The 13,157-nt window shown below is 44.1% G+C and overlaps 1 protein-coding gene across 1 annotated transcript in view; it reads right to left on the bottom strand.

Annotated features, from left to right (window-relative positions):
- LOC138945831 (tripeptidyl-peptidase 2-like) overlaps positions 1–13,157 on the bottom strand; it is a 130,976-nt gene that overhangs the window by 40,945 nt on the left and 76,874 nt on the right. Inside the window, exon 16 of the mRNA XM_070317343.1 lies at positions 771–877. Within this exon, the coding sequence (XP_070173444.1) occupies positions 771–877 (107 nt within the window). The remainder of the gene's footprint in view (positions 1–770; positions 878–13,157) is intronic.

Here is a 13,157-nt window from a genome sequence, read left to right as displayed (position 1 = left end):
GAAGGGCGAGAGGGGGCAAGAAAGAGGGGGGCCGGGAGAGAGGGAGAGGGGGGCGATAGAGAGAGCGAGAAAGAGAGAGAGAAAGGGAGGGAGAGACAGACAGACGGACAGAGAGAGAAAGATAGAGACAGAGACACGGAGAGATAGAAAGAGAGAGAGAGAGATGATGATGATGGAACTTTATTTTTCAAGGATAGAGGTTTAAGGCGACGCCTTTTCTTACAACCGGTACACCACAATGAACAGCGTTCACTTCATAATACACCACAATGAACAGTGTTCACTTCACAATACACCACAATGAACAGTGTTCACTTCACAATACAGCACAATGAACAGCGTTCACTTCACAATACAGCACAATGAACAGTGTTCACTTCACAATAGAGCACAATAAACAGTGTTCACTTCACAATACAGCACAATGAACAGCGTTCACTTCACAATACACCACAATGAACAGTGTTCACTTCACAATACACCACAATGAACAGTGTTCACTTCACAATACAGCACAATGAACAGCGTTCACTTCACAATACAGCACAATGAACAGTGTTCACTTCACAATGAACAGCGTTCACTTCACAATACACCACAATGAACAGTGTTCACTTCACAATGAACAGCGTTCACTTCACAATACACCACAATGAACAGTGTTTACTTCACAATACACCACAATGAACAGTGTCCACTTCACAATACAGCACAATGAACAGTGTTCACTTCACAAGTGAGCCATCATGGAAACCCCTCTCCACCGTTACCTGCATAGGAAGCCTGTTTAGGGACGGCGATGAAATGACGTCGTATGTGTCCCGGTGTGAACGCCATCTTGTCGAACTTCACCGAGAGCGTTTCCTCATCTTTCACCCTGAAACAGACACACGCACGTACAGTTTGCTCATCCACCAAAAATTATCATGCACTAAAAACTCACAAACACACTTATTATCATATATCATACACTATCAACATTCACAAACATGAAAGAAAATATGATACACTCTCAGTTATAACAAACATAACAAAGAAATGATACACTCTCAACATTGACAAACATGGCAGAGAAATGATACACTCTCATGTATAACAAACATGGCAGAGAAATTATACACTCTCATGTATAACAAACATGACAGAGAAATGATACACTCACAACATTGACAAACATGACAGAGAAATGATACACTCTCAACATTGACAAACATGACAGAGAAATGATACACTCTCAACATTGACAAACATGGCAGAGAAATGATACACTCTCATGTATAACAAACATGGCAGAGAAATGATAAACTCACAACATTGACAAACATGACAGAGAAATGATACACTCACAACATTGACAAACATGGCAGAGAAATTATACACTCTCATGTATAACAAACATGACAGAGAAATGATACACTCACAACATTGACAAACATGACAGAGAAATGATACACTCTCAACATTGACAAACATGACAGAGAAATGATACACTCTCAACATTGACAAACATGGCAGAGAAATGATACACTCTCATGTATAACAAACATGGCAGAGAAATGATAAACTCACAACATTGACAAACATGACAGAGAAATGATACTCACAACATTGACAAACACGACAGAGAAATTATACACTCTCAACATTCACAAACATGACAGAGAAATGATACACTCACAACATTCACAAACATGACAGAGAAATGATACACTCACAACATTCACAAACATGACACACTCTAAAAAATGAGTTACAACCACAAAGCAAACTTCCTTGACTGGTACAACAATTACCTAAAAGGTACATCAATTACCTGAAAGGTACAACAATTACCTAAAAGGTACAACAATTACCTAAAAGGTACAACAATTACCTAAAAGGTACAACAATTACCTAAAAGGTACATCAATTACCTGAAAGGTACAACAATTACCTAAAAGGTACATCAATTACCTAAAAGGTACAACAATTACCTGAAAGGTACAACAATTACCTAAAAGGTACAACAATTACCTAAAAGGTACAACAATTACCTAAAAGGTAGATAGATAGATAATTTATTGCCAAGTGTACAATACATGAATGAACATAAAAAATACACGAGGAAAGCAGCTTGCTGTGTGATAAAAACAGAAATAAATAGCATTCATACATCTCTGGCGCATAGCATCATACATACATGGGTAAGACAATTTGGTATCACAGTAACTAATACATACACTATACAGACATGGTGAGAACTATGAAACTCTAAGAGCATCAATTACCTAAAAGGTACATGTGTAAACATTTCAACTCAGTATCTCAAATCTGTATGGGTGAAAGGCCATCATCCCACTTGGTCACATACATTGTTTGTTTGTCTATATATGTCTGGGTGAAAGGCCATCATCCCACTTGGTCACATACATTGTTTGTTTGTCTCTATATGTCTGGGTGAAAGGCCATCATCCCACTTGGTCACATACATTGTTTGTTTGTCTCTATATGTCTGGGTGAAAGGCCATCATCCCACTTGGTCACATACATTGTTTGTTTGTCTCTATATGTCTGGGTGAAAGGCCATCATCCCACTTGGTCACATACATTGTTTGTTTGTCTATACCTGTCTGGGTGAAAGGCCATCATCCCACTTGGTCACATACATTGTTTGTTTGTCTCTATCTGTCTGGATGAAAGGCCATCATCCCACTTGGTCACATACATTGTTTGTTTGTCTATACCTGTCTGGGTGAAAGGCCATCATCCCACTTGGTCACATACATTGTTTGTTTGTCTATACCTGTCTGGATGAAAGGCCATCATCCCACTTGGTCACATACATTGTTTGTTTGTCTATATCTGTCTGGGTGAAAGGCCATCATCCCACTTGGTCACATACATTGTTTGTTTGTCTCTATATGTCTGGGTGAAAGGCCATCATCCCACTTGGTCACATACATTGTTTGTTTGTCTCTATATGTCTGGGTGAAAGGCCATCATCCCACTTGGTCACATACATTGTTTGTTTGTCTCTATCTGTCTGGGTGAAAGGCCATCATCCCACTTGGTCACATACATTGTTTGTTTGTCTATACCTGTCTGGGTGAAAGGCCATCATCCCACTTGGTCACATACATTGTTTGTTTGTCTCTATATGTCTGGATGAAAGGCCATCATCCCACTTGGTCACATACATTGTTTGTTTGTCTATACCTGTCTGGGTGAAAGGCCATCATCCCACTTGGTCACATACATTGTTTGTTTGTCTATACCTGTCTGGATGAAAGGCCATCATCCCACTTGGTCACATACATTGTTTGTTTGTCTCTATCTGTCTGGGTGAAAGGCCATCATCCCACTTGGTCACATACATTGTTTGTTTGTCTCTATATGTCTGGGTGAAAGGCCATCATCCCACTTGGTCACATACATTGTTTGTTTGTCTCTATCTGTCTGGATGAAAGGCCATCATCCCACTTGGTCACATACATTGTTTGTTTGTCTCTATATGTCTGGGTGAAAGGCCATCATCCCACTTGGTCACATACATTGTTTGTTTGTCTCTATATATGTATGGGTGAAAGGCCATCATCCCACTTGGTCACATACATTGTTTGTTTGTCTGTCTGGGTGAAAGGCCATCATCCCACTTGGTCACATACATTGTTTGTTTGTCTCTATCTGTCTGGATGAAAGGCCATCATCCCACTTGGTCACATACATTGTTTGTTTGTCTTAACCTGTCTGGGTGAAAGGCCATCATCCCACTTGGTCACATACATTGTTTGTTTGTCTCTATCTGTCTGGATGAAAGGCCATCATCCCACTTGGTCACATACATTGTTTGTTTGTCTCTATATGTCTGGGTGAAAGGCCATCATCCCACTTGGTCACATACATTGCTTGTTTGTCTCTATATGTCTGGGTGAAAGGCCATCATCCCACTTGGTCACATACATTGTTTGTTTGTCTATACCTGTCTGGATGAAAGGCCATCATCCCACTTGGTCACATACATTGTTTGTTTGTCTGTCTGGGTGAAAGGCCATCATCCCACTTGGTCACATACATTGTTTGTTTGTCTCTATATGTCTGGGTGAAAGGCCATCATCCCACTTGGTCACATACATTGTTTGTTTGTCTATACCTGTCTGGATGAAAGGCCATCATCCCACTTGGTCACATACATTGTTTGTTTGTCTGTCTGGGTGAAAGGCCATCATCCCACTTGGTCACATACATTGTTTGTTTGTCTCTATATGTCTGGGTGAAAGGCCATCATCCCACTTGGTCACATACATTGTTTGTTTGTCTCTATATGTCTGGGTGAAAGGCCATCATCCCACTTGGTCACATACATTGTTTGTTTGTCTCTATATGTCTGGGTGAAAGGCCATCATCCCACTTGGTCACATACATTGTTTGTTTGTCTCTATATGTCTGGGTGAAAGGCCATCATCCCACTTGGTCACATACATTGTTTGTTTGTCTATATATGTCTGGGTGAAAGGCCATCATCCCACTTGGTCACATACATTGTTTGTTTGTCTATACCTGTCTGGATGAAAGGCCATCATCCCACTTGGTCACATACATTGTTTGTTTGTCTCTATCTGTCTGGATGAAAGGCCATCATCCCACTTGGTCACATACATTGTTTGTTTGTCTCTATATGTCTGGGTGAAAGGCCATCATCCCACTTGGTCACATACATTGTTTGTTTGTCTCTATCTGTCTGGATGAAAGGCCATCATCCCACTTGGTCACATACATTGTTTGTTTGTCTCTATATGTCTGGGTGAAAGGCCATCATCCCACTTGGTCACATACATTGTTTGTTTGTCTCTATATGTCTGGGTGAAAGGCCATCATCCCACTTGGTCACATACATTGTTTGTTTGTCTATATCTGTCTGGGTGAAAGGCCATCATCCCACTTGGTCACATACATTGCTTGTTTGTCTCTATATGTCTGGGTGAAAGGCCATCATCCCACTTGGTCACATACATTGCTTGTTTGTCTCTATATGTCTGGGTGAAAGGCCATCATCCCACTTGGTCACATACATTGTTTGTTTGTCTCTATATGTCTGGGTGAAAGGCCATCATCCCACTTGGTCACATACATTGTTTGTTTGTCTGTCTGGGTGAAAGGCCATCATCCCACTTGGTCACATACATTGTTTGTTTGTCTCTATATGTCTGGGTGAAAGGCCATCATCCCACTTGGTCACATACATTGTTTGTTTGTCTGTCTGGGTGAAAGGCCATCATCCCACTTGGTCACATACATTGTTTGTTTGTCTCTATCTGTCTGGATGAAAGGCCATCATCCCACTTGGTCACATACATTGCTTGTTTGTCTCTATATGTCTGGGTGAAAGGCCATCATCCCACTTGGTCACATACATTGTTTGTTTGTCTCTATATGTCTGGGTGAAAGGCCATCATCCCACTTGGTCACATACATTGTTTGTTTGTCTCTATATGTCTGGGTGAAAGGCCATCATCCCACTTGGTCACATACATTGTTTGTTTGTCTATATATGTATGGGTGAAAGGCCATCATCCCACTTGGTCACATACATTGTTTGTTTGTCTCTATATGTCTGGGTGAAAGGCCATCATCCCACTTGGTCACATACATTGTTTGCTTGTCTCTATATGTCTGGGTGAAAGGCCATCATCCCACTTGGTCACATACATTGTTTGTTTGTCTCTATATGTCTGGGTGAAAGGCCATCATCCCACTTGGTCACATACATTGTTTGTTTGTCTATACCTGTCTGGATGAAAGGCCATCATCCCACTTGGTCACATACATTGTTTGTTTGTCTATATATGTCTGGGTGAAAGGCCATCATCCCACTTGGTCACATACATTGCTTGTTTGTCTATATATGTCTGGGTGAAAGGCCATCATCCCACTTGGTCACATACATTGTTTGTTTGTCTATACCTGTCTGGGTGAAAGGCCATCATCCCACTTGGTCACATACATTGTTTGTTTGTCTCTATATGTCTGGGTGAAAGGCCATCATCCCACTTGGTCACATACATTGTTTGTTTGTCTCTATATGTCTGGGTGAAAGGCCATCATCCCACTTGGTCACATACATTGTTTGTTTGTCTATACCTGTCTGGGTGAAAGGCCATCATCCCACTTGGTCACATACATTGTTTGTTTGTCTCTATATGTCTGGGTGAAAGGCCATCATCCCACTTGGTCACATACATTGTTTGTTTGTCTATACCTGTCTGGGTGAAAGGCCATCATCCCACTTGGTCACATACATTGTTTGTTTGTCTCTATATGTCTGGGTGAAAGGCCATCATCCCACTTGGTCACATACATTGTTTGTTTGTCTATATATGTCTGGGTGAAAGGCCATCATCCCACTTGGTCACATACATTGTTTGTTTGTCTCTATATGTCTGGGTGAAAGGCCATCATCCCACTTGGTCACATACATTGTTTGTTTGTCTCTATCTGTCTGGGTGAAAGGCCATCATCCCACTTGGTCACATACATTGTTTGTTTGTCTCTATATGTCTGGGTGAAAGGCCATCATCCCACTTGGTCACATACATTGTTTGTTTGTCTCTATATGTCTGGGTGAAAGGCCATCATCCCACTTGGTCACATACATTGTTTGTTTGTCTCTATCTGTCTGGGTGAAAGGCCATCATCCCACTTGGTCACATACATTGTTTGTTTGTCTATACCTGTCTGGGTGAAAGGCCATCATCCCACTTGGTCACATACATTGTTTGTTTGTCTCTATATGTCTGGGTGAAAGGCCATCATCCCACTTGGTCACATACATTGTTTGTTTGTCTCTATATGTCTGGGTGAAAGGCCATCATCCCACTTGGTCACATACATTGTTTGTTTGTCTATATATGTCTGAGTGAAAGGCCATCATCCCACTTGGTCACATACATTGTTTGTTTGTCTCTATATGTCTGGGTGAAAGGCCATCATCCCACTTGGTCACATACATTGTTTGTTTGTCTCTATATGTCTGGGTGAAAGGCCATCATCCCACTTGGTCACATACATTGTTTGTTTGTCTCTATATGTCTGGGTGAAAGGCCATCATCCCACTTGGTCACATACATTGTTTGTTTGTCTATACCTGTCTGGATGAAAGGCCATCATCCCACTTGGTCACATACATTGTTTGTTTGTCTCTATATGTCTGGGTGAAAGGCCATCATCCCACTTGGTCACATACATTGTTTGTTTGTCTCTATATGTCTGGGTGAAAGGCCATCATCCCACTTGGTCACATACATTGTTTGTTTGTCTCTATATGTCTGGGTGAAAGGCCATCATCCCACTTGGTCACATACATTGTTTGTTTGTCTCTATATGTCTGGATGAAAGGCCATCATCCCACTTGGTCACATACATTGTTTGTTTGTCTATATCTGTCTGGATGAAAGGCCATCATCCCACTTGGTCACATACATTGTTTGTTTGTCTATACCTGTCTGGGTGAAAGGCCATCATCCCACTTGGTCACATACATTGTTTGTTTGTCTCTATATGTCTGGATGAAAGGCCATCATCCCACTTGGTCACATACATTGTTTGTTTGTCTCTATATGTCTGGGTGAAAGGCCATCATCCCGCTTGGTCAGATCTTTCTTTATTTGGTGTTTAACGTCGTTTTCAATCGTTCAAGGTTATATCGCGACGCTTGGTCACATACATTGTTTGTTTGTGTCTATCTGTTTGGCTGCTCTCTATGCATCGTGGGCATTTGTTGATGAATCCATTTGGTAAAATTCAAAGACACTGACCACAGCAAGCAGTAAGTGTGTTGATGAATCCATTTGGTCAAATTCAAAGACACTGACCACAGCAAGCAGTAAGTGTGTTGATGAATCCATTTGGTCAAATTCAAAGACACTGACCACAGCAAGCAGTAAGTGTGTTGATGAATCCATTTGGTCAAATTCAAAGACACTGACCACAGCAAGCAGTAAGTGTGTTGATGAATCCATTTGGTCAAATTCAAAGACACTGACCACAACAAGCAGTAAGTGTGTTGATGAATCCATTTGGTCAAATTCAAAGACACTGACCACAGCAAGCAGTAAGTGTGTTGATGAATCCATTTGGTCAAATTCAAAGACACTGACCACAGCAAGCAGTAAGTGTGTTGATTGATGGTATGTGACCAAGTGAAAGGAGGGTCTTACTGTCTGACAGGTCTGAGATGGTATGTGACCAAGTGAAAGGGGGGTCTTACTGTCTGACAGGTCTGATATGGTATGTGACCAAGTGAAAGGGGGGTCTTACTGTCTGACAGGTCTGAGATGGTATGTGACCAAGTGAAAGGGGGGTCTTACTGTCTGACAGGTCTGATATGGTATGTGACCAAGTGAAAGGGGGGTTTTACTGTCTGACAGGTCTGATATGGTATGTGACCAAGTGAAAGGGGGGTCTTACTGTCTGACAGGTCTGATATGGTATGTGACCAAGTGAAAGGGGGGTCTTACTGTCTGACAGGTCTGAGATGGTATGTGACCAAGTGAAAGGGGGGTCTTACTGTCTGACAGGTCTGATATGGTATGTGACCAAGTGAAAGGGGGGTCTTACTGTCTGACAGGTCTGAGATGGTATGTGACCAAGTGAAAGGGGGGTCTTACTGTCTGACAGGTCTGAGATGGTATATGACCAAGTGAAAGGGGGGTCTTACTGTCTGACAGGTCTGAGATGGTATGTGACCAAGTGAAAGGGGGGTCTTACTGTCCGACAGGTCTGATATGGTATGTGACCAAGTGAAAGGGGGGTCTTACTGTCTGACAGGTCTGATATGGTATGTGACCAAGTGAAAGGGGGGTCTTACTGTCTGACAGGTCTGAGATGGTATGTGACCAAGTGAAAGGGGGGTCTTACTGTCTGACAGGTCTGATATGGTATGTGACCAAGTGAAAGGGGGGTCTTACTGTCTGACAGGTCTGAGATGGTATGTGACCAAGTGAAAGGGGGGTCTTACTGTCTGACAGGTCTGATATGGTATGTGACCAAGTGAAAGGAGGGTCTTACTGTCTGACAGGTCTGAGATGGTATGTGACCAAGTGAAAGGGGGGTCTTACTGTCTGACAGGTCTGATATGGTATGTGACCAAGTGAAAGGGGGGTCTTACTGTCTGACAGGTCTGATATGGTATGTGACCAAGTGAAAGGGGGGTCTTACTGTCTGACAGGTCTGATATGGTATGTGACCAAGTGAAAGGGGGGTCTTACTGTCTGACAGGTCTGATATGGTATGTGACCAAGTGAAAGGGGGGTCTTACTGTCTGACAGGTCTGATATGGTATGTGACCAAGTGAAAGGAGGGTCTTACTGTCTGACAGGTCTGAGATGGTATGTGACCAAGTGAAAGGGGGGTCTTACTGTCTGACAGGTCTGAGATGGTATGTGACCAAGTGAAAGGGGGGTCTTACTGTCTGACAGGTCTGAGATGGTATGTGACCAAGTGAAAGGGGGGTCTTACTGTCTGACAGGTCTGATATGGTATGTGACCAAGTGAAAGGGGGGTCTTACTGTCTGACAGGTCTGAGATGGTATGTGACCAAGTGAAAGGGGGGTCTTACTGTCTGACAGGTCTGAGATGGTATGTGACCAAGTGAAAGGGGGGTCTTACTGTCTGACAGGTCTGAGATGGTATGTGACCAAGTGAAAGGGGGGTCTTACTGTCTGACAGGTCTGAGATGGTATGTGACCAAGTGAAAGGGGGGTCTTACTGTCTGACAGGTCTGATATGGTATGTGACCAAGTGAAAGGGGGGTCTTACTGTCTGACAGGTCTGATATGGTATGTGACCAAGTGAAAGGGGGGTCTTACTGTCTGACAGGTCTGAGATGGTATGTGACCAAGTGAAAGGGGGGTCTTACTGTCTGACAGGTCTGATATGGTATGTGACCAAGTGAAAGGGGGGTCTTACTGTCTGACAGGTCTGAGATGGTATGTGACCAAGTGAAAGGGGGGTCTTACTGTCTGACAGGTCTGATATGGTATGTGACCAAGTGAAAGGAGGGTCTTACTGTCTGACAGGTCTGATATGGTATGTGACCAAGTGAAAGGGGGGTCTTACTGTCTGACAGGTCTGAGATGGTATGTGACCAAGTGAAAGGGGGGTCTTACTGTCTGACAGGTCTGAGATGGTATGTGACCAAGTGAAAGGGGGGTCTTACTGTCTGACAGGTCTGATATGGTATGTGACCAAGTGAAAGGAGGGTCTTACTGTCTGACAGGTCTGAGATGGTATGTGACCAAGTGAAAGGGGGGTCTTACTGTCTGACAGGTCTGAGATGGTATGTGACCAAGTGAAAGGGGGGTCTTACTGTCTGACAGGTCTGAGATGGTATGTGACCAAGTGAAAGGGGGGTCTTACTGTCTGACAGGTCTGAGATGGTATGTGACCAAGTGAAAGGGGGGTCTTACTGTCTGACAGGTCTGAGATGGTATGTGACCAAGTGAAAGGGGGGTCTTACTGTCTGACAGGTCTGATATGGTATGTGACCAAGTGAAAGGGGGGTCTTACTGTCTGACAGGTCTGATATGGTATGTGACCAAGTGAAAGGGGGGTCTTACTGTCTGACAGGTCTGAGATGGTATGTGACCAAGTGAAAGGGGGGTCTTACTGTCTGACAGGTCTGATATGGTATGTGACCAAGTGAAAGGGGGGTCTTACTGTCTGACAGGTCTGAGATGGTATGTGACCAAGTGAAAGGGGGGTTGGTTGGTTGGTTTTTGGGGTTTAATGTCTCTTCAGCAGATGCTAGCTGCTATTCGAGACCGAGTGAAAGGGGGGTCTTACTGTCTGACATGGTATGTGACCAAGTGAAAGGGGGGTCTTACTGTCTGACAGGTCTGATATGGTATGTGACCAAGTGAAAGGGGGGTCTTACTGTCTGACAGGTCTGAGATGGTATGTGACCAAGTGAAAGGGGGGTCTTACTGTCTGACAGGTCTGAGATGGTATGTGACCAAGTGAAAGGGGGGTCTTACTGTCTGACAGGTCTGATATGGTATGTGACCAAGTGAAAGGGGGGTCTTACTGTCTGACAGGTCTGAGATGGTATGTGACCAAGTGAAAGGGGGGTCTTACTGTCTGACAGGTCTGAGATGGTATGTGACCAAGTGAAAGGGGGGTCTTACTGTCTGACAGGTCTGAGATGGTATGTGACCAAGTGAAAGGGGGGTCTTACTGTCTGACAGGTCTGATATGGTATGTGACCAAGTGAAAGGAGGGTCTTACTGTCTGACAGGTCTGATATGGTATGTGACCAAGTGAAAGGGGGGTCTTACTGTCTGACAGGTCTGAGATGGTATGTGACCAAGTGAAAGGGGGGTCTTACTGTCTGACAGGTCTGATATGGTATGTGACCAAGTGAAAGGAGGGTCTTACTGTCTGACAGGTCTGAGATGGTATGTGACCAAGTGAAAGGGGGGTCTTACTGTCTGACAGGTCTGATATGGTATGTGACCAAGTGAAAGGGGGGTCTTACTGTCTGACAGGTCTGAGATGGTATGTGACCAAGTGAAAGGGGGGTCTTACTGTCTGACAGGTCTGATATGGTATGTGACCAAGTGAAAGGAGGGTCTTACTGTCTGACAGGTCTGAGATGGTATGTGACCAAGTGAAAGGGGGGTCTTACTGTCTGACAGGTCTGATATGGTATGTGACCAAGTGAAAGGGGGGTCTTACTGTCTGACAGGTCTGATATGGTATGTGACCAAGTGAAAGGGGGGTCTTACTGTCTGACAGGTCTGATATGGTATGTGACCAAGTGAAAGGGGGGTCTTACTGTCTGACAGGTCTGATATGGTATGTGACCAAGTGAAAGGGGGGTCTTACTGTCTGACAGGTCTGAGATGGTATGTGACCAAGTGAAAGGAGGGTCTTACTGTCTGACAGGTCTGAGATGGTATGTGACCAAGTGAAAGGGGGGTCTTACTGTCTGACAGGTCTGAGATGGTATGTGACCAAGTGAAAGGGGGGTCTTACTGTCTGACAGGTCTGAGATGGTATGTGACCAAGTGAAAGGGGGGTCTTACTGTCTGACAGGTCTGAGATGGTATGTGACCAAGTGAAAGGGGGGTCTTACTGTCTGACAGGTCTGAGATGGTATGTGACCAAGTGAAAGGGGGGTCTTACTGTCTGCCAGGTCTGATATGGTATGTGACCAAGTGAAAGGGGGGTCTTACTGTCTGACAGGTCTGAGATGGTATGTGACCAAGTGAAAGGGGGGTCTTACTGTCTGACAGGTCTGATATGGTATGTGACCAAGTGAAAGGGGGGTCTTACTGTCTGACAGGTCTGAGATGGTATGTGACCAAGTGAAAGGGGGGTCTTACTGTCTGACAGGTCTGATATGGTATGTGACCAAGTGAAAGGAGGGTCTTACTGTCTGACAGGTCTGAGATGGTATGTGACCAAGTGAAAGGGGGGTCTTACTGTCTGACAGGTCTGAGATGGTATGTGACCAAGTGAAAGGGGGGTCTTACTGTCTGACAGGTCTGAGATGGTATGTGACCAAGTGAAAGGGGGGTCTTACTGTCTGACAGGTCTGATATGGTATGTGACCAAGTGAAAGGAGGGTCTTACTGTCTGACAGGTCTGAGATGGTATGTGACCAAGTGAAAGGGGGGTCTTACTGTCTGACAGGTCTGAGATGGTATGTGACCAAGTGAAAGGGGGGTCTTACTGTCTGACAGGTCTGAGATGGTATGTGACCAAGTGAAAGGGGGGTCTTACTGTCTGACAGGTCTGAGATGGTATGTGACCAAGTGAAAGGGGGGTCTTACTGTCTGACAGGTCTGAGATGGTATGTGACCAAGTGAAAGGGGGGTCTTACTGTCTGACAGGTCTGATATGGTATGTGACCAAGTGAAAGGGGGGGTCTTACTGTCTGACAGGTCTGATATGGTATGTGACCAAGTGAAAGGGGGGTCTTACTGTCTGACAGGTCTGAGATGGTATGTGACCAAGTGAAAGGGGGGTCTTACTGTCTGACAGGTCTGATATGGTATGTGACCAAGTGAAAGGGGGGTCTTACTGTCTGACAGGTCTGAGATGGTATGTGACCAAGTGAAAGGGGGGTCTTACTGTCTGACAGGTCTGATATGGTATGTGACCAAGTGAAAGGGGGGTCT

The sequence above is a fragment of the Littorina saxatilis genome, linkage group LG13 (genome assembly GCF_037325665.1).
Source record: "Littorina saxatilis isolate snail1 linkage group LG13, US_GU_Lsax_2.0, whole genome shotgun sequence".
Taxonomy (NCBI): domain Eukaryota; kingdom Metazoa; phylum Mollusca; class Gastropoda; order Littorinimorpha; family Littorinidae; genus Littorina; species Littorina saxatilis.
This window is presented reverse-complemented; position numbering and strand designations above follow the sequence as displayed.